Source organism: Dreissena polymorpha, chromosome 11, assembly GCF_020536995.1.
Source record: "Dreissena polymorpha isolate Duluth1 chromosome 11, UMN_Dpol_1.0, whole genome shotgun sequence".
Taxonomy (NCBI): domain Eukaryota; kingdom Metazoa; phylum Mollusca; class Bivalvia; order Myida; family Dreissenidae; genus Dreissena; species Dreissena polymorpha.
This window is the reverse complement of record NC_068365.1, coordinates 82705632-82733448: the sequence shown is the minus strand read 5'-3', so window position 1 is coordinate 82733448 and position 27817 is coordinate 82705632. Positions and strand designations below refer to the sequence as shown.

The window sequence follows — 27817 nt, the reverse complement described above, 5'->3', positions numbered from 1 at the left end:
TATTTACATATAAGTTGTGTAATTGTCTTTATTATGATATAAAAACATTTATACCGATTACATTATCAACCGTTTTACTTCGCAATAACAAAGTCGATTGTAAGCCAGTATTCAATAGACAAGGTGTGTCCACATCAGATTGTGCGAGCTCTGATCTTAGATTAATGATATTTTATGAAAAATCGCATAATCGTAGACAGTCTATAATAAAACATGTCAGTGTTATACTTAATTATTGTTTATAGTGCTAACATTTGTCTTGTCCTTTTAACCCCGTTCATAATTTCATATTGTTTCAATCATATTTATATGTATTCATTTATGTAACGTTTAAAGCTTAATGCGAACTCAGTTAGTTTCATTTTCTATTTGCGTGTGCATGTAAAATTAGACATGATTACTTTTAAATAAAACATTCTATTAATTAAAATATTCTTATTGCGAAAATACTTCAAAGGAATGTTAAGGGACATATTGTATTGAGAGTATTTTCTCCGATGTCGATGATCTGGTTATTGTAATATTTACAATGCTGGGTTCTGAAAGTTTGTCATCAAGATACGATCGAGCTGATACTCGCTGCTCTGTCTAGCGCCTGACATCACACAATCAGTTATATTGAGCATACCCGACATGTTAGGTTTCCATAAATCAACAAAAGAGGGATTCTGGTACTATCAAAGTTTGCAAGAATAAAATTATTTTAAAAATATTAGGTGATTGTTTTTATTAGTTCTGACGGTTTACGTCGATACAACTTAAGTTAAAAATATTCTATATAATATTATGTCTGTCTGTAAACACAGCAGCAATATTAGCCTCACTGCATAAACTAATCCATTAACCTTCAATCGGGTCTCTGGTAATCACAAAGATTAAGATTCACCAATGATAACTCTTGCGAAGAAATAATACATGAATATACGGGCTTTAGTTTCAGGGAAATACGCTGCAATCGCCGTTGATACTTGTGGCGCTAACCGATCGCGATACTAATTGTGTGAGATACACATCTGACCGCGGGGTATCATGGCTCTTGCATCCTCGTTTGATACACGATTTGATATGAAGAAAGGTTTGGGAATCGGAACTAGTAATTCTCGTTAATCGCATTTTGAGTATAATTACGTGCATGGTTTGTATTCAGTTTACAATTCGTGTATTTAACATATATTAACATGTAGAATATTTTTTAAATAAGTAAACGACTGCACATTCGATAAACATTTTTGGCGTTTCTGATTTATATAAAAATGGCGAATATAAGCTGTCCAGTGAAGATATCTGAATCACGGCTTTGATCAAATTTCACAGAAAAGAACAAGTTTATGTATTCACAGTAATTTCTCTGTAATGAGGCTCTATCTAAGATATTCATACATTTCAATGTAATTTAACATTTCTGTGGTTTCACGTTATCAGACTCTCATGACAGGCTGAAACCGTATTAATATTTTATGAACAAGACGGTATATAGACTACTCATCGTCATAATTGGAAGACACAAGTTAACATACAGCCTGCATGTGTTTGACTGACACTCAAACAGTAATTTTCGGTATTCGACATACATCGTTTACTTTTGCCGTATTTTGACGATACAAATCAGACATGCGTGTATTTTCCAATTCAAAATATGACATCTTAACTATCTTTGTTTAATAATCCATATTTTGTCCTAGCAATATTTTTAATTTGAATTGCATTTCAATTTTGTTATACGCATTGATGTTACGCAGAAAAAAATTGTAACTTGTCAAATGTCGACATGAAGTTATATTTATAATAAATGGAAACACAATTGCCCAACAATTGTTAGTTTGACGAGAGACGCCTGTAAGAATTATGCTTCAAACGAACTTCAAAGCGAATATCTGACAGTCGGCGTCACCAATGTCTAAACAGTCGATGTCTTATAAACAGACGGTCAATATGCATGAGTCTATTGCGAAACTTTAGTGAGAAATGCCATTTCAATCTATCGCAAATCGGACACGTTAATTAAATTATTGAGATGAACGACGTTTCTGATTCATTTTTATTAATAACGATATAACATCCCTAGCCTCTTTGCATTATTTGTTTCTTCCGCACTGTCGGAGTATCCTGGAAGTACGCGGTGTTAAGAGGAACCAAAGGCATCTTTCAATTAGGGTCAAGTGTTCCGTTAAGTAGTGATAATTATGAAACATTTAGGTACTCGTTATGACCTTGCATGCTGTCAGCTAAATTTAATCGTAGAGTATTTAGGTTATCGTAGTTTTTTTGACTCAAGGATGAGTTGTGTTGTCGTGAAATTGAAATGTCATTTGTTCCTGATTAGCCTATTTGAACTGCACAATTTCATCTGGGACGACACTTTACGCTCATACATTGAGCCCCGTTTTTCCTCAGCGAGGCTCATACGAGTACGAGTGTTGCGTGTGATGGGTAAGATAATGGAAGACGGTTTGACATATTCGAAATCCAATTTGGTGAATGTCTATGTCAATATGGGGTCAGACTTTAAGGGTGGCTTTGGCGCTAATATGCCTGCGACATGTCGTGTATACTGCGTTTCTGATTCCATTAAATAAATTTCAAACTTGAGTATAATGTGTTGTTTTACTTAAAGTCATTTTCTTCGTATACTATTAATTTCAAACTGTAAAAATAATTATGTTCATGTAAAACATTGTGTGCGTCGTGTTAACTCAGTACACAAACATACAAAGAGAATAGTCAGATCGAAATACATTTGAGTGTTGACATATTCAGAAGGTCTGTAGCTATGAGTGTAAAGACAAAACATGAAAAATAGAAGCGATAATAGAAAATAAAAAGATTGTTAAAAATAGGTTTACTTTCTATGATTCTATTATTTAAAAAAACTGCAGCTTTTAAAAGCGCAAATTGTATAATAATCTACAGACGAATTCATGAAAGTAAATGAATTTCGCGTTTTTCTATTCCTCGATAAATCTGTATTGAGTTATTAAATAGGTATTTCATTTCAGTAATAAAGTCGCTCTTTAAACGTATAACTCATATTGATATTAAATTTGAATCGATCACGTGACAATCCATTTTTACCCACATGATGTCGCTCATTGTTTTGCGTACGTTTGTTCCTTTTTAAAGGCAAAACGTCATGCAGTATTTTGTGAGTCATTTGGAACACATAGCTGAAATTTTGAAATGTAACCGTCCACAAAATCTAGCTCTTGTTCCTTTTTCAAAACAAAAGTACATAGACACTTGAACTGGTTTGGGAATATGCATTTGGACCCATTTTTTTTCAGAGCGCGGCTAAATACATGTTTCTGTGTTGCATTATACACGAAATTTCGATATTTTACAGTGCTTATATAAGAAACAAAAAGTAAGCTTTCAACCGTTACAAAGATTACCAATTTGGAATTTCTAAGGCTGTATATGAATAACATATTGAATTTTGAGAATGGTGTAAAGCGGCATAATGTATCTTGCTTAAGTATTGATATTGTGGTATGCAAGAACCCTTGTTTTACTTCACAGACATGTTAGTGCAGTAAAATGTCGCCAAATCAACATTAAACATGACGGATAATACCCAAGGAACGAATAATGACTTTCTATAGGGTTGCCTTACCCTTTTCTTCAAAACATGTTAGAGATTTTCAGATTGGAACATTTAAGCTCAATAAAAGAGTCGCACTGCGTCATTAACATCAATCAACATCAATATCGTTAAGTCCCGTTTCGTTCTATGTTTGATCCGGTGGGCATTCCAAAGATTAGATCATTCAACAATTTAAAGGTTGTTAATTGTTATTCACGAACTTGACATAAAAGGAAAAACGGACATTAGTGCAATATCTACCAGCAAATAAGCTACTTTATAAACATATCAGTGAACACGACTGACGGCCATAAATTGACGTTTCAACATTCGCGATAGCGCGAGAATAATCTATCTAAGTTTAATTATTTCATTGGTAAAGTGTTTACAAGATAATTATTACTGTTTTTACTCTCACAAATGACTTTTGGATGCATAACTACACAGCATTTATGAATGAAACAATACTGTTGTCGAATAAAACATTTAATTTTAATGAAAAGATATATTGAATTGATTTCAAAATTTGAACTCAACTTGGAAATAATTCAATACAAACTTTCCAGAAGATTTTAAGGCCTACATCTGGTTTCATATTGAATTAACCACAAGCATGCAGCATAGACAACGATAAGATTATAAAATTGAGTCGCATTTAGATTACCAATTACCATAAAGTCATGCAAAGGTTTCAGAGGAGACATGAACTGTAAACTATATGTTTTGTGTCTGTTTGCAACATAATGAAAAACGCATCGACCTCTTATTTTTCTCAGAACGATTTCAAAAACAGATTTATAGCAGCCTACATCTGTCGTTGTCCATCACACGGAACTATTTCGAACGATTTCGAACGATGCCGAACAATTCCGAATCATTCCGAACCTCAGATCTATGTCAGCCAACCGCGTTCAATGTTCATTCCACAGAATGATGGACTGCTTTATGCTTTCAAATACATGACATATCGATGTCTCTTTATTAAGTTGAACGACGACACGTTGATACAAGGTTTTCCTTAAAACTGGAATAAGCCGCAAAGTGTATTGATTTTTCAAAGCAGTGACCCCAAGTGCAATCGTTAAAGGCAAGTGGTATTTTCCTCCGGACAATGTCCGAAAACCTATACACGCGGAAAATGTCGTCCCAGATAAGCCTGAGTGGAATGCACCGGCTAATGCGGGACAACACATTACGCACATGTATTATTACCTGTTTTTTTCCAGAGCTCGGCTCAATTAGTGGCAACTAATATGAGACCTCATATCAACCTCTGAGTGCAATGTTTTGAGTTATTTTAAATAAATAGTCACACGATGGGCATTTTGATGAAACGCTATTGGCGGCTATGAGTTGCAGAGAGCATGAAGATCAACCTTTGAGATGTCTAGTTATATTGAGTTTTTTTTAAAGTTCTCACGATTCGGAATTTATAAGTGTTTTATCATGTTAAGTTTAAATTGACTTTTGCAAGTTTTTATATTAGTTTTTATGGTACTCATTTACTGATTTTTGTATGTTTTAACATTATAAGGCAGTAAAACTCCAGTTGCTGGAGCAGAATTGCATTCTCATTATATATATAATTAGTTGGTCCTTTATTTAAGGCAAGTGACCAATTGCCAAAACAGATCAAAACAGCACAATATAAAACAACATAAACACATATAAGAATAAGCTGGGGTCACCGCGTTGGAACAGACAATGCAAAGCATTGGGGGTTTAAACCGGTTTTAGAGAGCTCAACCTCACACTTTGCCCAGCAATATTCATGATACATACATGTGTAAATAAAATTTAACCTGATAGTATTGCAGCTCAAATTTAATAATAATAAAAGAGAATTAAAACGCAACAAACTATATAATTTATTTACAAAATAAACTGTTGTGTCTAATAGTTTGAAATAAATATAATGAAATGGAAAAAAAATTAACAATGTTCCCGACCCAGGGTTTTAACCCAGTACCTATAAAAGCATATTGTTAATAATTTACTCTCCATATTAATTTTAGCTCGATCGATTCTGTGAAGATGTTGAGAACGCTTGCAGAGTTTAGATCCAGCCCTCCTCATTGCGACTTGATTTTACAAACATTAACAAACATGCAATCGATAAACTCTGATTAAAGCAAAGAATTATCATGTTAAACAAATTAGAGAACGCCCAAAATAATAGTTTTATGATTTCAATTCATAATTTTGTTTCAATACTATTGAAATTTTGACAACCACACGTTTACTTATTTAAATAAATGTTACGTCGAATTTACATTTGTACATTAACGGTTAAAAACTAACATTCACGTTAAATTCATGTCAAATTTCAGTTAAAATAGCTTTTTTGGACCTCAACCTTCTTATTGAATTGACATTTTTTATACAATGTTTGTTTGCCTAAATCACTTGCAAAAATAGTCATGGATATGAGACACAACAACACGATTTAGAAAGTGATGACCACATTCTTTGTCATGGTCATAGTAGTAAATCTTATATCATATGCGGCCAGCGTAGTTCTAGAAAAGCCTGTGCATTCTCGCAGTCTAGTCAGGCGCTCCTGTGTCCGCTAATGATATCAGGTGACATTGTAGGACTTCATAGCGGACAGGGCAGCACTTCACAGACTGCTCGAATAGTCACATGACGTAGGATCCATTATCGCATTTCGCTCAATAATTAATGGAGTGTGCCGTTAAAGATACAAACAACTTCCTTCGAAGCCAACGACAATGTCACTCTTTTCATTCATGATATGGATAATTATTTGTCTTAATAATGTGTTTCTTAACATGCATCCGTGTATATGTAGGAATGATGTATACGGCTACTATATTTACAAAATGCTTGATTGACCATTTTTGAATACCGATTTTGCTCGGGTAAACAGGCTAAAAGTGTAAAACTCTGAGTAACACCCATTGTCTAACTAACTGTGGTAAGGAACCGCGGTACAGGTTTTGCGTGCCTATCTTTGCTTCACGTAATGCACAATAAGTATGTATAAGTATTCCATAAAATGAGACGTTGAGTTGTCGCAATCCGACACCATATTGAGTCAAGTGAAAATGCATGGTCCAGTACATTAGTTTTGCTCATTATTCTGAAGATAGAAGCGACTTGTTCAAAACATTTCTGATCTAAATAACACGTGAACAATTTAAATACAAATGTTTGCAATCAACTGTATTCGATTATGATGCCAAAGCCAGTCATTAATGAACTTACAACAAAGGAAATTGATGTTCAGTTGCGTTATTCAACGATGAGTTTCCAATTTGTGTTTAATGTTGGACCATATGGATTGCTTTGTTTCTAAACTCTATCTGCAGTATTGTAAAATATCTTTATAGTTAAAATTTTAAATAAAACTTTAAATTAAACTTTACAATTGCAATTGAGATTTTAATTAATAAATCAGCACAACACATTTACTGTTTAAATGATCCAGTCAAATTATATGGACAGGTACAAAGTATAGTTGAAAACTGCACTCATCGATTGTGTTTTGCCTGTATTTATGTTCACTCAAAATTTCAGTTATCGGGGAAATAGCGTACCTTGTTGTTTATATATTGTTATTTTATTTTCCTGAAAGGGGTACATCTAACATATTCCCCCAAAATTATGGCATTATTACAACATTTATTAGTTCCACTTTACAGACAGATATGTATTATCTACAAGTGTTATATTCGTATAAGAAAAAACTTATTTTTAACTGCTAAGTTATTTGGTACATGGCTCAAGTGCCTATTCGAGAAGTTTATTTAACCGATATAGCGCATGCGTTAATTTGTAGCTTATGTACATTATATTTGAAAACGTATCTACTGATTTGCCGGCGCTTGCTTTAAGTATAATCATAAAACAGCACATATATTATATTTAGATAAAGACTATACATACGGGCTAAGCACGGATTTGTTAATACTTTAAACTACGCAAGGTTTTAAAGTAATTATTTAGGGACTCTTAAATAACTATGGTGCTGCGGTGGTTTGTAATCACGAGTTGGAATGCGATGTTACATAATCAACGAGTGTGATACAAGTAACCGGAACACAAATCAAGTAATACTCCATGTACCATTTATTTCCTTTTAAAATATATCGACATTATAATTGACGAGATTAAATTTAAAATCGATGAATTAACCTAAAATAATTTCAAGTAACAAGTAACATAATATAAAGCGAGGCTCACAAAATAATGATGTGACGTGCACCATTAAACAGTTTAGTTTGCCTGCCTAAAACTAAAACTAGTTTTGCAAATGTCGCTCCGAGCGTTACAGATAGTTACGATACATAATCGATACAAAAGTGAACTTTCCCAGGAAAACGGAAAGGGATTTCGTACTGTAAATATACGAAATTCCCATCCCGTAGCTTGAATCTTATAGTTAAAATACATCTAAATCGTTTTAGTAAGAATAGTTATAGGCATATAATAATGTATCGTATTCATCGTCGATATGACCATTTAATACTCTGAATACTTTATATGCGGACGTGTATACAAGTTATTCATCGCTTACCTAATATAATTAGCTCATCACATGTTTTTTTTTGCAAAGTTAATTTCGGTTTGATGACGTCTGGGAACGATTATCTGTGAAAATTCACAACATATATGTTTCGAGGTCATTGTCAGGATCATGGCTAAGAATTACTGATGTTTCATCAAACTTTCATCCGATTCTAGACGCCCATATCTATCAAGCCCAATGTGAATTGAGAGTGAGTCTATTGTCTAATGCTCCATTCAGCCATTTGTTTATCATCTTCATCATCATTATTTATCACCATCATCACCACCGCCAACACCACAACTATTTTAATCATCATGATAAGTCAAAACTCATTCACAGTACGCGAATGGGAGTGCTGAATATGTCCCAATACTCTCAAATAAATAATTGTCCGTAAAAAGAAAACATCTTAAAGCTACTATTTCTCATGCAATGGAAATAATCAATTGCTGATTATTCTAATTCGGGTAGAATCAATCAAATAAGATTGTGCGTGTGATTTAGAAAATCCAATGTTGCGTTTCGAAAAGTCGGTTATCAAATTAAAACCTTCTTCTTTTATTTCATTCGTCGCAGCTTTAAATCTAGGTGTCTTGCAATAATTAATACAGCTGGAACTGTGGGCGGCAATCTGATAAATCAAAATGAACGTACTTATTTCATTCTACGTTTATTGCAATAATTCTTAGTATTGCATGTACGTTTCGGGATGAAATTTACATTCTTTATAATTAAATGTGTGGTTAAAATAAAATTGAAAGCGTATATTAAAACTATGAGAAAATTGCATTTGGATGTTAAGAAAACCGACGAGGTTAATCTAGCCATTTTTTATTCTTGCTGAGCCCGATATTATTACTGATCGATAGGGCAATAGCCTTATCTGTTAATTAAAGCTCTAAGTCCCATTTTTTTAGAAACATACAATACGCAACAACTCTGCATTTTAGCGGAACATTTAATGTTGTATGACAAGTGGCGCGCTAATCATGATGTCATGTACACTTGATGTTTATGTTTGCTAATGAATTTTTTTTATGTCTTTGCTGCTTTCGTGTTTAAAATATACTTCTTTGCATCCAATTGTGTGTCTTGTTTACTCTAAATCATTTCTATTTAAATGAAGCCTCTATATTTTGATTCCGAATATTATACACGAAAACATTGATTTATATAAACGCTTACTAACCTAATATAATTAATATTATATCAGACATTTTTGTAAACAATGCAAAAAATCAACATATCCATGCAATTTCACGTTTAATTTATATGAATCCAAAAGTCCAAACAACGGATACGACAGAAAAGGAACTATTGCATTTGTAGTGGTCAATAATGTGTTGGGTAATTTTTTAAATGGTTTAAAATTAACATAGAAAAAAACAAAGAACATAAAATATTTACATATATACAATGACGTGTTCACGAACACAAAATAGATAGTGTTGTTTTCGACAAAGTTAACTAAAAATGACATCTATCTAGTCTATCAATGAGGCTTTATAGTAGTGAACTACTGAGGCTATTTAAACCAGATATGGAGTCTTCTGGCTGGTGCTATTCACATAGTCATCTATTGCCTCTCTACACGACAAGACGTTGCATAATTTTGCGCAAAAAGTTATATTTAATTGAATTTGTTTGAGTATTATCACTCAATTTATCATGTCAAAGCTCACAGTATTGTTGGGGAATTCATAACAATGTTTAATTACATATAAATATTGTTTTTATTTCAAGATACATAACGACATTTGTTCGTTTAATGATATACGCCTAACGATGCCGATAGAATCTTATCGTATGGTTGTAGTAACAATTTTAGCTTAAAGCGCTTTGCTGATAAGATAGACGAAATGTGGCTAACTGACATGAGACTTAAGTAAATAAGAGTTTACACCAGATGTATTTTTGCACACGAATCAACACTATTGAAAACATAAATATAAGTATTAAATAAGTAGGAAATACAAAATCCAATTAGTTACATAACAACAAATCAGATGACCTCATGCCGCTCATTCGGATATAAAATTTGGTTTTCTAAATGTAAAATGTTTGTATACGGTCAACGTTAATAATAATTGTTGATTCAGTGTCAATTAAATGTAAGTCATCACATGTATCCACATAAAATAAGAAATCGTGTGTTAATGTTACTATATAATTGTTTCGTGTATTTTCTTTTCTTAGGTAAATTTCAAAAGAGGATATTTATTTGAGAATTCAATAAACAGATTTTCAACTGATCGTGCTTTGATCATTTATTCTTGCCAGTTACACCTAAATTATGGATATGTGATCAGTGTAAAAACGCCTCATATCGTCATTTAAAAGGGTGGGGAGTTCAACATGTATTAATTGTATCCATATTAAGATTGATTACCGAAATGTATGTTTGTGATTATCAGAAAGATAAAGATTCACTAATAATAACACTTACGCAAAATAAATACACGTATATGTATACAGGGTTTAGTTTCTGGTGAAATACGCTGTAATCGTCGTTGATACTTGTAGCACTAGCTGACCGCGATGCTAATCGTGTGAGATACAGATCTGACCGCGGGGTATAATTGCTCTTGCATCCTCGTTTGATACAATATTTGATGCGAAGAAAGGTTTGGGAATCGAAACTTGTAATTCTGGTAACACACATGCCTAGAATAAACACATATATGGTTTGTATTCAGTTTACAATGCTGATATTTCATAAATATTAATATTTAGATTGTTTAATTAGTAAACGATTGCACATTTTATGAACATTTTCGGCGCTTCTGATTAATATAAAAATGGCGAAAATAAGATGTGTAGTGCAGATATATGTATCACGGATTTGATCAAATTTCACGGAAAAGAACACGTTTATGTATTAGCAGTAATTTCTCTGTAATGACGCTATATCCAAGATATTCATACATTTCAATGAAATTTAACATTTCTGTGGTTTTACGTTATCAGACTTTCATGATAAGCTGAAACCGTATTAATATTTTAGGCACAAAACGGGTTAAAGACTACTCATCGCAATACTTGGAAGACACAAGTTAACATTCAGTCTGCATATGTTTGACTGACACGCAACGAGACCTGTTTTGGTATTTGATAGGCATCGTTTACTTTTGTGATATTTGGAAGATACAGATCAGACATGCGTCTATTATCTCATTACAAATATGACAACTTAACTATATTTGTTCAATAAATCATATAACTTCCGCAGCCTCTCAGCCTTACGTGGTTCCTCCATTCGGTCGGCATATTGAGTTACCTGAAAGAACGCCGTATCAACACGAACCATAGGCTACTGGCAATTAAGGTCAAGTGTTTCGTTAAGTAATAATACTTACACAACATTTAGGTAATCGTTATGACTGTACTATTAATGCAGTCAGCTACAGGTAATCGTAGATGTTTTAGAAAGTCGTAGATTATTTGACTCAGGATTGAGGTGTGATAAAGTGATATGTTATTTTGTCATTTTGTTCCTACTTAGTATGTTCGAACTGTACAATTTAATCTGGGACTACATTTAACGCACGTATATTGAGCTCTGCTTTTCCTGAGCGAGAATCATACGAGAACTAATGTTGCGTGTGGTGGGTAAGATAATGGAAGACGGTTTAAAATATTTAAAGTCCACATTTGTTAAGGTCAATAACAATATGGGCTCAGACGATATGTGTAGTTTTGGCACTGATATGCGTGTGACATGCCATTTATACTGCGTTTCTGTTTCAATGAAATAAATTTCAAACTTAAGTTTATTGTGTTGTATTCACTTAAAGTCATTTTCTTCATATAATATTCAAACTCTACAAAATCATTGTGTTCATGTAAATATATTTTTTGCGTTGCTTTAACTCAGTAGATAAACATAGCAAGAGAATAGTCAGATCGAAATACATTGTTGACATATTCAGAAGGTATATAGCTGAATATGAGTGTACAGGCAAAACATGAAAGGATATAGCGAACAATAGAAGCGTTAAAAAAAATAATTAATAGGTTAACTTTCTAAGATTTCATAATTAAAAAACAGCAGCTTTAAAAGGCGCAAATTATATAATAATTTACAGCTGAATCCATAAAAGTAAATGAATTTTGCATTTTTCCATTTATAAATCAACATGCGTTCAGTTATTTAATTGGTATTTCATTTCAGAAATAGACGTCGCTCTTTAAGCCAATAACTCATATTGATATTAAAAATATAGTTTTCCCGTACACATCGTGATCACGTGACCATGCATTATTACCCACATGATGTCGTTTATTGTTGTGTATATGTTTTGCGTACGTTTGTTACTTACTAAAGGCACACCGTCAGGCAATATGTTTTGAACTAAAACTTTGACCTGTAAACGTCTACACACACAATGTATTGTTTCTTTTTACAAAACAACATTTGCTAGAGACTTCAACTGTTTGAGAATGTGCATTAAGACCCATTTTCCGAGAGCGCGGCTCAAATGTATGCTTCTGTATTGCATTATATTCGAAATTTTGATATTTTACAGTGATAATATGAAAAAAGAATAATAAGTTTTAAATTGTTTCACATATCACTAATATGGATTTCCTTGGCTGTATATTAATCACATGTCGAATTTTGAGAATGGTTTAAAGCGGCATAATTTATCTTGATAAAGAATTAACATTGTCTAATGCAAGAAACACTCCTTATTACATCGCAGACATGTAAATGCAGTACATTCTCATGAAAGCAACATTTAACATAACGGATTATTCCCAAGAAACGTATAATGACTTTCCGTATCCTTTTTCTTCAAAATATGTTAGAGATTCTCACATTGGAACATTTAGGCTCAATAAAAGTGTCGCACTGCGTCATTAACATCAATCAACATCAATATCGTTAAGTCCCGTTTCGTTTTGTGTTCGATCCGGTTGGTATTCTAAAGATAAGGTCGTGCAACTATTCAGAGATTGTTTATTGTTACCCACAGACTTGACATCAAAGGGAAAATGGACATTATTGCAATATTTTCCAACCAATTCGCTTCTATATAAACATATCAATAAAAACGACTGACGGCAATAAATTGACGTTTCAACATTCGCGATAACGTGAAGACAATCTATCTTAGGCCAATTCATTCTTTTGTAAAGTTGTTTACACGATAACTATTGTATAATAACAATGATAAATTACCTTTGCGTACGGGTTAAGTTTTACAATAAATATGAGTATTCACGAAACAATATCACCAATTTTAGAAAATGTAACCCATATACAATTATATGGCTATATAAACTATCATTTACTTAATATATGCCTTAGACCAATGTCTACTCTTCACGTGTATATTTAAACAACATTTGGTTTGGATTTTATTAAAAAGTGATAAAGCGTTGTATATATTGTAGAACAATCATATGTGCTTATTTGTGACACCTTATATTTTTTTCTTTTCAATTGTATCAAAAACTTCTAAGGAGTTGTTTATCGACCAAAATAGGTTTATATTACTATTTTCATAAACTGTATTACAATATGTAGCTATATGTTATCTAATAGCACTCAATACAGATGTTTGATACACTGATAATTGCTTGGTGGTACAAGACGCTGAATTAGCAATATAAGATGTATATTTATCAATGGTTCATACAAACAAACCTTTTGAAATACTTTTTTAATTGAATAATCTCCGTGGTAACGCGTACGCTTTTGTTTCTCAAGGTCAAATGTCAAAAACCCAGATAAGGATAATTATTTTTATATCTTTTTTATTGTTATAATATTAAGTTGAAAATATTCAAATTATTAGAATGATGTCAATTATGTTAGAAATGACTTGTGCAAAAATACGTGACCAAGGTTAAGGTCGGTAGTTAAATCAGAAGTATAAATAATCAGAATCGTGTTTTGTTTTTGAAAATTTATCTTCAGAAGTTTGTTTGGAGGATTTTTTTAGAAGACGTACACTTTTTTGATATGCCATTGTATTTCATGATATATGTATAGCCGAGCTATCGAAAAATGAAGCTTAATGTGCGTAATGTGTAGTCCAAGATTAGCCTGTGGAGTCCGCACGTGCTAATTTTGGTCGACACTTTACACGTTGACTAGATTTCTGTCTATAAGAGACTTCCAGTATAAGGACAACTCCTTATATGCATGACGCCACGCTTTTCCGAAGCGAGGCTCATATGGATCTTTAACATATATGCTTGTGCAAACAGATAACTTTACATATGTGATGTAACAAACAGTATTTCAAAATATCTCTAATGAAAAGTTTAGAATTCAAACTATACTAATGGAGTAATCTTAACAACTGGTAGTAAAAGCAAACACAACATGTCTTTACAAACGGCATACTGCATTGAAATCCATTTTTAAATGACACCAAAAACAAAATGATCGATTTGTATATAGGCTAAACAATGTTTGTACTTTAAACCGCAATAATTGATTTAGAATCGGAACATCATCAAGTCGAGCATGTTTTACTGACATGAGCATACCGCTTTTTTGCACCTTGCTATTTTAAAAACATGTTTCAAAGGTGTGTGCGGATACATATAATAATCGAATGGGTAAGTAAGACCATTATTATATATGTGCAGCATATAAGTTGATGCCTGCATTAGACCATCTTAGTTTGTTTTGTTGTTGTTGTTTTTATTGGGGGGGGTGTTAATTTCAAAACTCCTTTAAGGGAATAAGTGGCATAAAGGGAATGAGTATTTTCGGCAATATCGGATCTAGCATACCATTTTTAGTTGTTCGCTTGCGAACATCAAATGTTAGTAGGGTGCGATGCAAGTCGGTCTGCCCTTAACTACGCTAAGAACGATAACCACGCATCTGCCTGTTTTTACTTCGACACTGCTACACTGCAGTCAGTGAGTGTATGTGTGTGTGTGTGTGTGTGTGTGTGTGTGTGTGTGTGTGTGTGTGTGTGTGTGTGTGTGTGTGTGTGTGTGTGTGTGTGTGTGTGTGTGTGTGTGTGTGTGTGTGTGTGTGTGTGTGTGTGTGTGTGTGTGTGTGTGTGTGTGTGTGTGTGTGTGTGTGTGTGTGTGTGTGTGTGTGTGTGTGTGTGTGTGTGTGTGTGTGTGTGTGTGTGTGTGTGTGTGTGTGTGTGTGTGTGTGTGTGTGTGTGTGTGTGTGTGTGTGTGTGTGGTGTGTGTGTGTGTGTGTGTGTGTGTGTGTGTGTGTGTGTGTGTGTGTGTGTGTGTGTGTGTGTGTGTGTGTGTGTGTGTGTGTGTGTGTGTGTGTGTGTGTGTGTGTGTGTGTGTGTGTAAACAATAGTGTTTAACAGCTTGTGCGACGACCTTTTCCAGTTTGTCATTGAAATCTGTACATATTGGCTGCTTTGAGGGAAAACGAGGCTTAATGCATGTCGAATAAGTGGTGCCATCCAATTGTTTCTTACGTAATACGTATTTTTCAAGGCTGTGCAGGACTCGTATTGGTAATAATGTTAAGTATCAAATTGTGAATACAAAGGAAATAACAGGATATAAAAAAATGATTAAGATATATTATTGAGCTGCAATTAACTAAACATATTTTAGATCTATGAACAGCCGCATCAATTAATTGTTTTTTCACTGTAAATTATGATGTCAAGCGAGCATATAACATATTAATGTATATAATTGACTTTCTTTTTTCAGCATTAATATTAAAATTGTATACTTTGATTTTCTATTTTTATAATCATATAAAATAAACATATAAAGACCCCAAACGCTCTAATCGACAAAATAAATGAACTTGTGTTGGTAAAAGCAGTCAATACTGTCTTTTGGTCGCTATAATAATAAGAACTCTTACTTTTCCTAATGTTACCGAACGGCGCTTTTCCATCCTTACCCCCACCCCCCTATATTTGTTTTTAAATTGTGCAGTAAACAACAAAAGCAAATATTAAAGTTAACCTTGGAAAATATCAATAGTATTTTTCCTCAAAATTGAGAGCCATGCTCTTTCTCCAAGTCAAGAAAAGACTCAGATGTAGTATGATATGATATTGATAAGATTTCACTGAAATTCTAATATATGCAAAACAGAATAGCAATTAAACTCAGCAATCCTAGATAGGTACATAAACATGAATACACACGCTCATACACACGCAGACAATTGGATTTATAATCACACAAATGTTTATGAAATTAATGCATTATTATGCAAATATTACTTTACAAGCATAATTGTTTTTTAAATAGTAATTATATATTTACCAATGGTGCAACAACGATGTAGTATACATTTTATACAAGTTTTTTTTAAGTATAAAGATGGCTGGAATGTTTGGCAGGAAATGTTTACAGACTGTCCATATCTTCACGAACAGATTCTTCTGCTATGTTAGTCAATAGTTTATCACTACGTATTTTGTATGAATAACTTATTTTGTAGTCTGCAACGCAGTAGCTAGATTCAAAAGGTTTCATTAAAGGATCACATGGGTTATCAGGCGGGTTACTTACAATTTCTAAATCAACAGATGCTTGACGCTTTAGGCCGGCGATAACGTGCGAGCGTTTCGCTAACGCGGCGGGTGAGTCATTACTGGTATTTGGAAGCATCACATTTCGGATAACTCCAATAGCGAGCTTGTTAGTCGGAAGTCTTGGAGACATTGACCCGGACATGTAGTCGCTATCGTGATTCCCGGACACTGTGATAGCACGCTTTTGCAGGGGTGGATCACATAAACAATGAAAACAGAAAGTGCAACACGTGTAATTTGAGTCCTTTGCGGAATACGACGAGTCTTGCCGGCGAAAGGTTTTGATCTGTGCCTCAGCGGTTTTGGCAGAGACGAGTGTCCGTATGGTAAAGATGAGACGAGAGACGACCTCGCGACGCAAAAGGATGTACACCCATGGGTCAAGGATCTGATTGAGCGAGGCGAAGCGGATAATGAGCAGATCAGTGCGCATGTTCACAGGAAGCAGCTTCGTTTGGTTTAGTACAATGCGAATCTGAAAAGAAAACACAACAAAAGATGCGTATATATATATATATATATATATATTAAAACGTGTGCTACCCAAATATGTGTTTTATGATATTCGTAACTCTGGTTGAAAGCAATATAATTACCGACCCTAACTGTACCGTTTATATACATGTGTGTCATGTTTTATCAAAAAACTGAAACACGTATAATCATTATTTATCAAGCCCGTATAACTGAGAACAAAATGACATGTTTTTAGACATATTTGTTGCTCCCTTAAGTATGTTTTATCTAAAATACTGGTCTGTTTACAAACAATTTTTCAGTAAAACATTTTGCTATCAAACCGTTGATTTCTTGCTTATACTGGTTCCAGTGCAATACAATGGTGTGTTGGAATATGTATTACTGGCACGTCTTACATGCATTGGTTGTGTTAACAAAATGAAATATTTGGTTCAATAGAACATGACTAATTACCACTAAGACATTAATAGCTTAAGTTGAAGAATTCAATATAGACTTAGAACTGAATGTTTGAACAATGAATGCTTAAACTGTACACGAAGACATACTAGCTATCATTTTTATTAATATTATATACACCATGTTTAGCGTTGTATTTGAACTATTAATATGCTATTGTTTCAGCGCTTGTTCCGGTCCATTTAACTGGGGCATTGAATAACTTACGGATGTAGAGCGTTCATGTTTAATCAAGGACCTGTATCATGTAAAATACAAATAAAATGTAATATATGAATTAAAAAAACATCTTTATCCCATACGATAGTACACCTAAATATGTGTAAACTGAACCATTACAAAAGAAAATAATTGCATAATTTGAAGGGTCCCTGATATATACAATTAGACGCACCTACATATTTATCTCTTATAAATGGTCCTAAATTTGAGAGAAAAAAAACAACACATGTGATCTATAAAGCATATTCAAAATTGGAGAAATACTTAAATGTACAAAGAACGAGATACAATTTACATAAATTTTGCATTTCTAGTATAGACACATAGTATAGTACAGATAGAAATGATACTAAAGACGACAGAAAGTGTCTTTATTGTTTTACAAACCCTTTACAACTCAATTGATTTGAACATGATGGCCCATTGTTTTCATTCATTTATTTTGTTCGGTAACAATAGGATAAGTTTGTAATAATTACGCTATGCATTGAAGTATGAATTGTTGTTATCGGAAACTAACAGTCTATGAATGTTTATTTGACTGTGGGCATTGTGACACTGGCATAGTAAGGTCAACAGTATCGTTACGCCATCGTCTATAATACATGCCCACTTGACGCAAGACAGTGTTTTCGTTATGCGAATGCAATCCGGAATATTTTCTCTAACAAACTTTTATTGATGATCTGTTATGAAAGGCTTTTTGAAGAAACATATCTCTAATAGTAACAGACATCTATAAATAATAGTTATCGAGATTGTTACTGTTACAGGAGTGAACGTCACTGAATGACGAAGCGTGCGTATAACATATGTATTGTGAATAAAGGAGGAAACTAAATGTGCTTTCTGTGTATTTTTCCGTCTCTTTAATATCGCTTCCCATTATGAGCAACCCATTTATCATGCAAGCAAGTGAATGGTTTTTCCCATGAGAAATAAACCCAGTCTGATCCATGGCGATTGATCACTCTAATATCAATCTCAAAAAACAAAAATAAGTATATGTACATAATAAGCCTCTTATTTTGTAATTTTGAACACTTACAATCTAAACACATTTTACATCCTTAATGTACATACTGTTAACACCATTTTAACTAAAACCCTCCCAATCACACATATCCATTAACATGAAAACACACACAAAGACGTTTACATTCAGCCAGATTCTAACTTTATGGCAAATTCTTCAAACTCTAAATTTATCAAAGCAATCCTCACCTCGCCTCTTGCATTCCTTATCAATAAGCTTGGTCAATATGTTTTTTAAAAACGTTGTGAAAAATTGTATTTATGCTAATCAACATATCATTTGTACATTGACGTTAAAAAACAAATTAATCAAAAATTAAGTCACGGCGTCACTGAAAATGTTTCGCACTACTTTTTCAGTCTTATGTTGGACAGTTAACGAAATTGTGTTAGTATTTTGTATTATAAGAAATCACACATAAATTTACAGGGCTCACCTTTCGACTTCAAAAACCTTGATTGTGTAAGTTAATTTCAACTTTCCTAAAACAGGGAAATTTCGGCATTACTATATACGATGATTGTTCACATATATTTCTTGCGGTAATTATGTATTCAGTGGGAACATTAACTGCCAATTTCACTAATTCTCAAGTTAAGTGCTAGTTAAACTTGCCACAATTATTGAATGTATCACAACAACTGTTGGTCATATATTTGTTTAAATAACGTGAACGTTTCCACCACATTTTCTAAAATTTAACATATGTATAAAAAGGTATTGATTGTTTGTTGTATTCAGAAAAGTAAATGTTACACACATGTAAATATTTTTTTTCAACGTAAGTAAAAAGGGTATATTTATACCTGTTTGCAAATAAATAGGAAAAATACCATCTATATCAAATTCGAATGTATAGTTTCTGTTTTGATTGTGCCAAAATAAATGTGTATGATGTATTGACTTTCCAACCCATGAGTGTAGTATGAGAGTTAAAACTTAGAGTTCCTCTTAAAAAAAAATGACACGAGGTTTATACCAAAACATTCAATTAGGGTAAGTGAAAAAAATAAGGGCACTACATCAACAAATAGTAATACGTTGACTGTGTGTTGTCATTGATAAATAAGGATGCGATGTACGAATTGATTAAGAATAATTTAAAGTTGCACCTTTTTAATAACGTATCCAGTGGATATAATTAAAACTTAAAATATACCAACCTTTCCCTTAGTAAAATGTGTTGGAAAAAATATGGTTATTCTGAGAAATGTATTATGATAATTTTAATAACCTAGCAATAATACACTTATATTTCGATACGAATGGGCGATTAGTATATTATTTTACATCACTCGAGCTATATACATGTGTTCATTATACACTATTCATTATATACTGACAATTTTAATGTGTTGATTTGCGTGACAATTTATAACTCACTATGAGGTCGTCTATATTGGCTGTGTTGCGGTACATATTTTAATAATGAGTTAATAGCTTATGAATTATCGGTTAAGGGGATCGAATTCTCACATTTTTAGAAGCTGCATATTTTTGCATGTAGTAATAAAATTAAATCATTTCTATTTCAACGCCGATTTTCTATTTTAATGACATTTTTCTTATATGTGTATACCAATAGCTTATACCGTCTAAATCATATCTTTAAGTATCAATAAAACGTTGAAGAAATGAACCTTAATCATTAAGACCCAAGATTGTTTATTTGTAGAGCCCTGACACATATCAACATATTCATAACCATGGGACTTACATAATGTAAGTGTTTACCTACATATAATTTCAATTGCTAAAATATGCATTGATATTGAGATTGATATATTAAAACATTATTTAATACAGGTTTTGTGGTGATTATATATATATATATATATATATATATATATATATATATATATATATATATATATATATATATATATATATATATATATATATATATATATTATATAGAAATGATGAAACTAAAAGAACACATATCAGGAGAACACATATTATCTACACCCGGTTGTCTTTCATTTAGGAAAAGGTTCAACCCGGATGAAACATGCATTACCATTGGTCACAAGGCAAAGGACCAATGGTGCATGTACACCCAAGGAAAGTGACCAATCGTAATGCATGAACACTCAAGGCAAGTGACCAATCGTAAAGCATTTACACCCAAGGCAAGTGACCAGTCGTACTGTGGCATGTGGAAAATGTAATGCGTGTACACCCAATCAAGTGATCAATTGTAATGCATATACATCAATCTTAATACCTCTGTATTTCTTTATTACTACATTTGTATTTCAACTTCTGTATTACAGGTTCTGTATAACTATTTATGTATTTAAACTTCTGTAGAACTACTTCTGTAGGACCACCCTGAATTACTATTTTTGTATTATTAATTCTCTATAACTACTATAGCATTTGAAATAACGTCGCTAAATGTGTACGTTTGTATATTTTGTTTCAATTGCCAATTGTTTGAGATGATTTGACCGTTGCACACAAAGTTCCTTTAAATAACTTTACATTAAACATTAGACAAAATTGACCTTTTAATTTTGATATATAAACAGATAACTCCCCATTTACCAAAGTTTGACATTACAATGTATTAATTTAATAAATGTAGCTCGTTTACACCTACTTTTATTTGCAACAAACTCAAACATGTTCTTGATAAATTCCTATCATAAATTGTTCTTACAGTCGGAGCCTGTCTGTGACTTAAGGATTTGAATTGTTTGTTGATAATTTAAATTAACAAACAATATATTAGTCATGCCAAAATACACTGTTCTAAATATACCTGATGTGTACAAATAGCCACAATTTATTTCCACTCCAGGTGCAAGACGCATTAATAACTTCATCGAAAACAATATTGATTACGCAACAAATTAAATATGATCAATCATAAGTAATAATTTAATTAAAATCAATGTTTGTCAGAAACATGTACACACTTAAGAAAATGTATAAATTATAATCAATAAATGTAATAATATATAAAATACATATAAACAATAAAAATCATTGGAAAATTATTACTTGTACACCTGAAGTGGAAATAGTGGACCTTTAAACTATAGAGATATCCTACCTTTTAAAATAAAACACAATGTGTTTTAACTGTACATAATAAATGTTATCCCGCTCTCACACAACATTTACAATATAACACCATATGGTATATATTGTGTGCAGTTTACCAGGGCACTTACAATAAGTGGAAGGTAGCAGGAGCTGAACACCACGGTGATACCGATCAGCAGCACCGCCATCTGACACTCCGCGTAGCGCCGCGAGTAGCCGGAGAACGTCCGAGAGTCCGTGAAACTATTCTTCCGGCCGGACAGACCGCGCAGCTTTGTGCGTAATAGCGTATACAGAACTATACAGTTACACGTGACCGTTACTGTAATCATGAGAAGTTCTAGGAATGCAAACAAGCAATTATATCCTCGATCGGTTTTATTGTCGGTATAATAGTCTATGAAGCACCAAGTGTACGGATACTGCAGAACTATTTCTCCAAAACCAACTAGAGGCAGGCTCGCAACTGACGCTGCGAACGTCCAGGCACTGAGAAGAAAATAGTTAGCATGCTTCTTGCGAAGTCGAGCATAATACAGATATGGATGTCTTATGGAAATCAACCTTTCGATGGCCATTAAACACACTATTGTAGAAGTCGCAACTCCGGAGAACACCATCATAAATCCGAAGTATTTACACACATGAATTCCACCAATCCATTTGAAATCATTGACATACGTAGCAATCACTAACGGACTCAAACTGGTTGTACCCACAAGGTCAGTGATCGTTAGACCGGCAACCAGTCTGTAGAACAATTTCCGTTTCTGGTGTCCCGGGGACCTTTGAAGCACAATGAGCGCAAGCGCGTTCCCAAACACGCCCATGCTGAACATGATGCTGCTGTCGACAACACTGTTTTGCTTCTTTATCGCGGAGAGTTTTACTAACATTGCAGTTTGATTGCCGCTTGTTCCATTTAACAAGTCCCCCGGATTCTCAAAAAAAGAAACATTCACAAATAAATTATTTTCCATATCACTTCATGAATAAAAATAAGTCTATACATTATAAAAAATCATCTGATGTGAAAATATACAATTTATTGTATATTGATATTGGTTTTATCCAAAGCGAAGTGCTATTAACAATTGCTTGTTCGGAGTCTGTCACAGTTGATCCGAACTGTTCTGCCTTCGAGTGGAACAACAGTCCCTGTGTGTGTGCCTTTTGCAGTCCGCTACTCTGTATTTAGCTATCGGTATTGGAGAACATTTCATACTGCAAGAAGCGTCCATTTGAAAACTGTGAACGGTTTGTAAGAAAACTTTCACGTGTTCAATATCAATACAAATGACACTGATTTAGGGCTTATTTTGGTCGCCTGTACATGCGTTGTGTTAATTCCAGGACTCATCAGGTTGTGTTTATCTACAAATATAACATTTTAGTTAAAATAATATGCACTGTTACTACATTTGTTTCTTGTAAACATCAAATATCGGCATCAGTATTTGTATTATTAATATCGATCGTAAAGTCAAAAGCCAAAACTGCGATTGGCAAACTGTTTTCTAAAGATCGTTAAGTGTGCTCTATTCCGATCTAAGTGTGAGGTTTGAAATGTCTTCAAACCGTTATAATACTCAATGCTTTATTTGAGAAAACGTAAGACCAAGAACAATCGTGGTATTAATTTCAATCCTTTTTGTATCCGTGTTTTAATTATTATCCTTTTGTGTTAAGCCAATCGTTTACTTGCCTTCAAAAATAGCGAACAGTAACACTAGTTTAAGAACCACTTATGTATATGTGGTTGTATTATGCTTGAATTTACCTTCTATAAAACATATACAACACTGTTGATTTATATATATATATATATATATATATATAACAATACCAAACATATAACAAAGTGTTCATATATCTATATAAAGTAGGTCTACAAATAGTACATATCGTTACTATAAATAGTAACAATTTGACGTCGCGAGCGGATCGTCAACCTCTCTTTAAATGATCAACAAAAGAATCCCGCATAATTATATGATAACTAAAAGCAGAATTCAATCTGAATTATTAAAATATTGATTCCAACTGAATATGTACTGAAGATAATATTGATGTCACTATTTAAGCTGTAACAGGTTTCATCAAAACACAATTTAGTAAATGAACAGTTTAATACCATGCTTATATAATAAATTTACAGCAATATGCAATTTCATTTTTCTTCTTTCCTTTTTAATATGGTCATGTTAAAAAGTGTTTTTTGGCAACATGTGTATCGAATGCCAACAATTCTGATCAAAAGCATGATTTAACCCATCAAATGACTGGTCGGAGCAATTTATTCTAAAACTATCGAAGTTTCCGATTACGTATGACAAACACACACTCCGAAATACGTTCTTTATTGTTTCGATGTTGTTGTTTTTCATATATTGCACTGTTAAATAAACTACCATATTCGAATTGTTGTTAATAAAATTCTCAGGGTTAACTGATGAATTTCGTCACAGAAAATTACGCCACATGCTATATCATACATTGTGTAATCAATTTAATGAAAATTAAAGTACGTAGCTGGTCCGGTAATCAATGTTTGTGAATGAGAACAATATGGGGTGTTATGTTAACTATAGCGCATGTGATGTCGGCAGCGAGCTGACTATAGTCGCACCGTTTGCATTTGGCTTAAAAGTAAGCGGACGAGAATTTGAACCATGTCATGGTAATGTTGACATCTCTCACTCGATATGACATACTACCATTTGACATAGTGATCGAAAACAACAGGCGTTTAGGTTTTTAAAATAAACCAAGCGACAGAAAGCAACCGAAAAAACGCGTAGTACTTTAATTTGCTATATCACACATGCATCTGGTTATACTAAGGGGTAACACAAGTCCTTTAAGCTCTAGTAACATATTGCAAAAGTAAATATGCGCAAGTGAAGTCAAAACATGTTGACTCAGTTACGACGCTCAATTATCCCGATCAATCTCTACTGATAATCGCACGATGTAATCAGTTGTACGTAACAACAGTATTACACCGCAACGATAAACAATAGCTGCAGGATATATATCGAAAGATCCTGTATTCATAAAACGAGCACATTTTTATGTATTGTACAACAACGCCATGATCTCTGCGAAATTCCGCGTTTACTGTTATATATCAAGAATAAATGTTTTCCAAGTTATATATGACTTATGAATACAATATAAACCTGATTAGCGATTACATGTGTTATTATACAATTTTGTAGAAAGTATTTCCTTGTAAGCGTTACGTACAATATAGCGGCACATATAATTATAATATGAAAAGTTTCCGGATAAAACACATTTCCAATAAATACATGCTCTATATTTCAAAATAATGTTACCTTCAGTAGATCCACATTTGCACTTAGAATGTAAAATATCATTGCATAAATCTCCATTTACCATTTTCTCAAATACTTCCTTCATACTATCTTCGCTTGAAGGACATTTCTTGCTCAATGTAAATACTCCAAAAGTAGGTCGGCAAGAAACTATTATCTATTAAAATTCACATATCTCGAGGTGCTCGTAACATTGTAATTCCTTGAAACAACATGACGACAATAAATTACACCTGTTTAATCTCAACAATGCAGAATTATGCCGCCGGACCAGAGCATATATTTCGCTTGAGCATGTCAAGTGAATTAAAACAAATATAATAAACAATACAATCCGATAACAATAACTTATTTACATCATTCGACCGCACATTATTCCCTTTGGGATATAAACTGAACTTTGCATTAAACGAAGCGTTAAATTAAAAGTAAACTTTACCGCACTGAAATATTCGTTCAGAAAGTATATAAACACACAATGTAATTTCATGATCACGTACAAATCATCATTCCACAAAATTCGCAATACTTCGAAAGTCAAAGTTCCGAGCTACCGCACGCTCTTTCATTACGAAGTTTGGTGTTTTAATTGTGCACGTGAACGCTACTCTTGACGATAGAACCTCGCGGTGAACCGTTTGTTGGATGCAATTTAGTAACTCGATGTTACTTCATGTATTAAACCGTGAAATATTCGGCTGGAATTACGTCCATCGGGCGGTCGGTCGAATAAGTATATTGTATTGCAAATACCGTAAACTAACACTAATCACAGCACCGTTATCACCACCCTTGCCACCACCACCAACATCATCATCATCATCACCATCATCCTCATCATCATCATCATCACCATCATCCTCATCATCATCATCATCACCATCATCCTCATCATCATCATCATCACCATCATCACCATCATCATCATCATCAGCATCATCATCATCATCATCATCATCATCATCATCATCATCATCATCATCATCATCATCATCATCATCATCATCATCATAATCATCATCATCACCATCATCATCATCATCATCATCATCATCATCATCATCACCATCATCACCATAATCCTCCTCATCATCATCATCACCATCATCCTCATCATCATCATCATCATCACCATCATCCCCCTCATCATCATCATCATCACCATCATCATCATCATCATCATCATCACCATCATCCTCATCATCATCATCATCACCATCATCCTCATCATCATCATCATCATCACCATCATCACCATCATCCTCATCATCATCACCATCATCATCATCATCATCATCATCATCATCATCATCACCATCATCCTCATCCTCATCATCATCATCATCATCCTCCTCATCATCATCATCATCATCATCATCACCATCATCCTCATCATCATCATCACCATCATCCTCATCATCATCATCATCCTCATCATCATCATCACCATCATCCTCATCATCATGTCCAATGACAATTGTACAAGGTTTTGACCCACGTCATGCAAAAAAACGGCCTTATGCTATATTCGACCAGCGAAGTCTGGTAAGAAAATATGCTGTTGACTGTAAAGTCGCGCAAGTTGTTTTGTTTCATTAGCGGATAGGGTAGCTCGTTACCAGACTGCAGGGATTGAATAGGGCCCATTTTCGCTTCTGTCATTTGTAAAATTATTTTCAGAAATTGGTCACATTCTTTAATGAGACAAAATTGTGTTTTTAATAGTTGTTTCACTCTGACGTGTGAACGGTTTTATGTATTCATTTGGAATATATAAATAGGTGTGTTACACATTTGTATGATATTTGCACAATAAAAAAACATTTGCTTTACGCTATACAAAAAACTTTACATCGCTCCTAAGTGTAAAGGTAACGGATACTATTCGTATGGCTTGATAGTCCGATGATGGCTCGATTCAAAGTGTTATTTTGTTTAATTCTATCGTTTTGTTTGAAACAAGCGTATTTGTTTCAATGGTTTAATTGGCTTGATTCGTTTATTTATTTAGTGTTTTGTATGTTTTGCCGATGAAATGCATAATGCTTAAAAATAAACTCGTCATAAGGTAGATTGTATGCATGTTTAACTCTCAACCAAACAAGATTGTTTTTCCAATTGGGCAGACGCGTCCTAATCTTCAAGTACATAAACGCGCCAAGGTCACACACTATATGATGAGGTCACATAGATAATCCACCGCGACATAGCTCAAGATTACGTTGTATCCCCCCCCCCCATAGATTGCTTCTCCGTTTTGAATCACTAAACGCTTGAATGTGTCAATAAACACTTAAACGATTTCGGTGAAATCGTGCTTCTTGTATGTACACGTATTAACAACAAAATATTTATGAATGTGTGCTTGAAATTATTTTCTCCAACGCTATATACGGTTTCTTTACGTGTTTCTTCCTCAACGACATAGGATGAAATCTTGTGTAAATGAAAAAAACAACAACAAAGTATGCTATCCAAAACATATGTTATGAACTGCATTATAAGGAAAACATTGTGAAAGGCATATGTTACGCATAATGAAAGCACATTAATTGATTAACGCAACATAGCAAATATTCATATTTTTTACGTGAACACACGTGATCACCGACA

At 33.4% G+C, this 27817-nt stretch overlaps 2 protein-coding genes across 4 annotated transcripts in view; both read right to left on the bottom strand.

Annotated features, from left to right (window-relative positions):
- LOC127851894 (translation initiation factor eIF-2B subunit gamma-like) overlaps positions 1 to 27817 on the bottom strand; it is a 488689-nt gene that overhangs the window by 274447 nt on the left and 186425 nt on the right. The gene's annotated exons all lie outside the window — the stretch shown is intronic.
- On the bottom strand, positions 16225 to 25290 carry LOC127851893 (prostaglandin E2 receptor EP4 subtype-like). Its single transcript, XM_052385843.1, has 3 exons — positions 25205 to 25290; positions 21992 to 23237; positions 16225 to 17087 (listed from the first exon to the last, which is right to left on the bottom strand). The coding sequence occupies exons 2-3, from the start codon at positions 22841 to 22843 to the stop codon at positions 16425 to 16427; spliced, it is 1515 nt and encodes a 504-aa protein (XP_052241803.1). The 5' UTR covers positions 22844 to 23237; positions 25205 to 25290; the 3' UTR covers positions 16225 to 16424.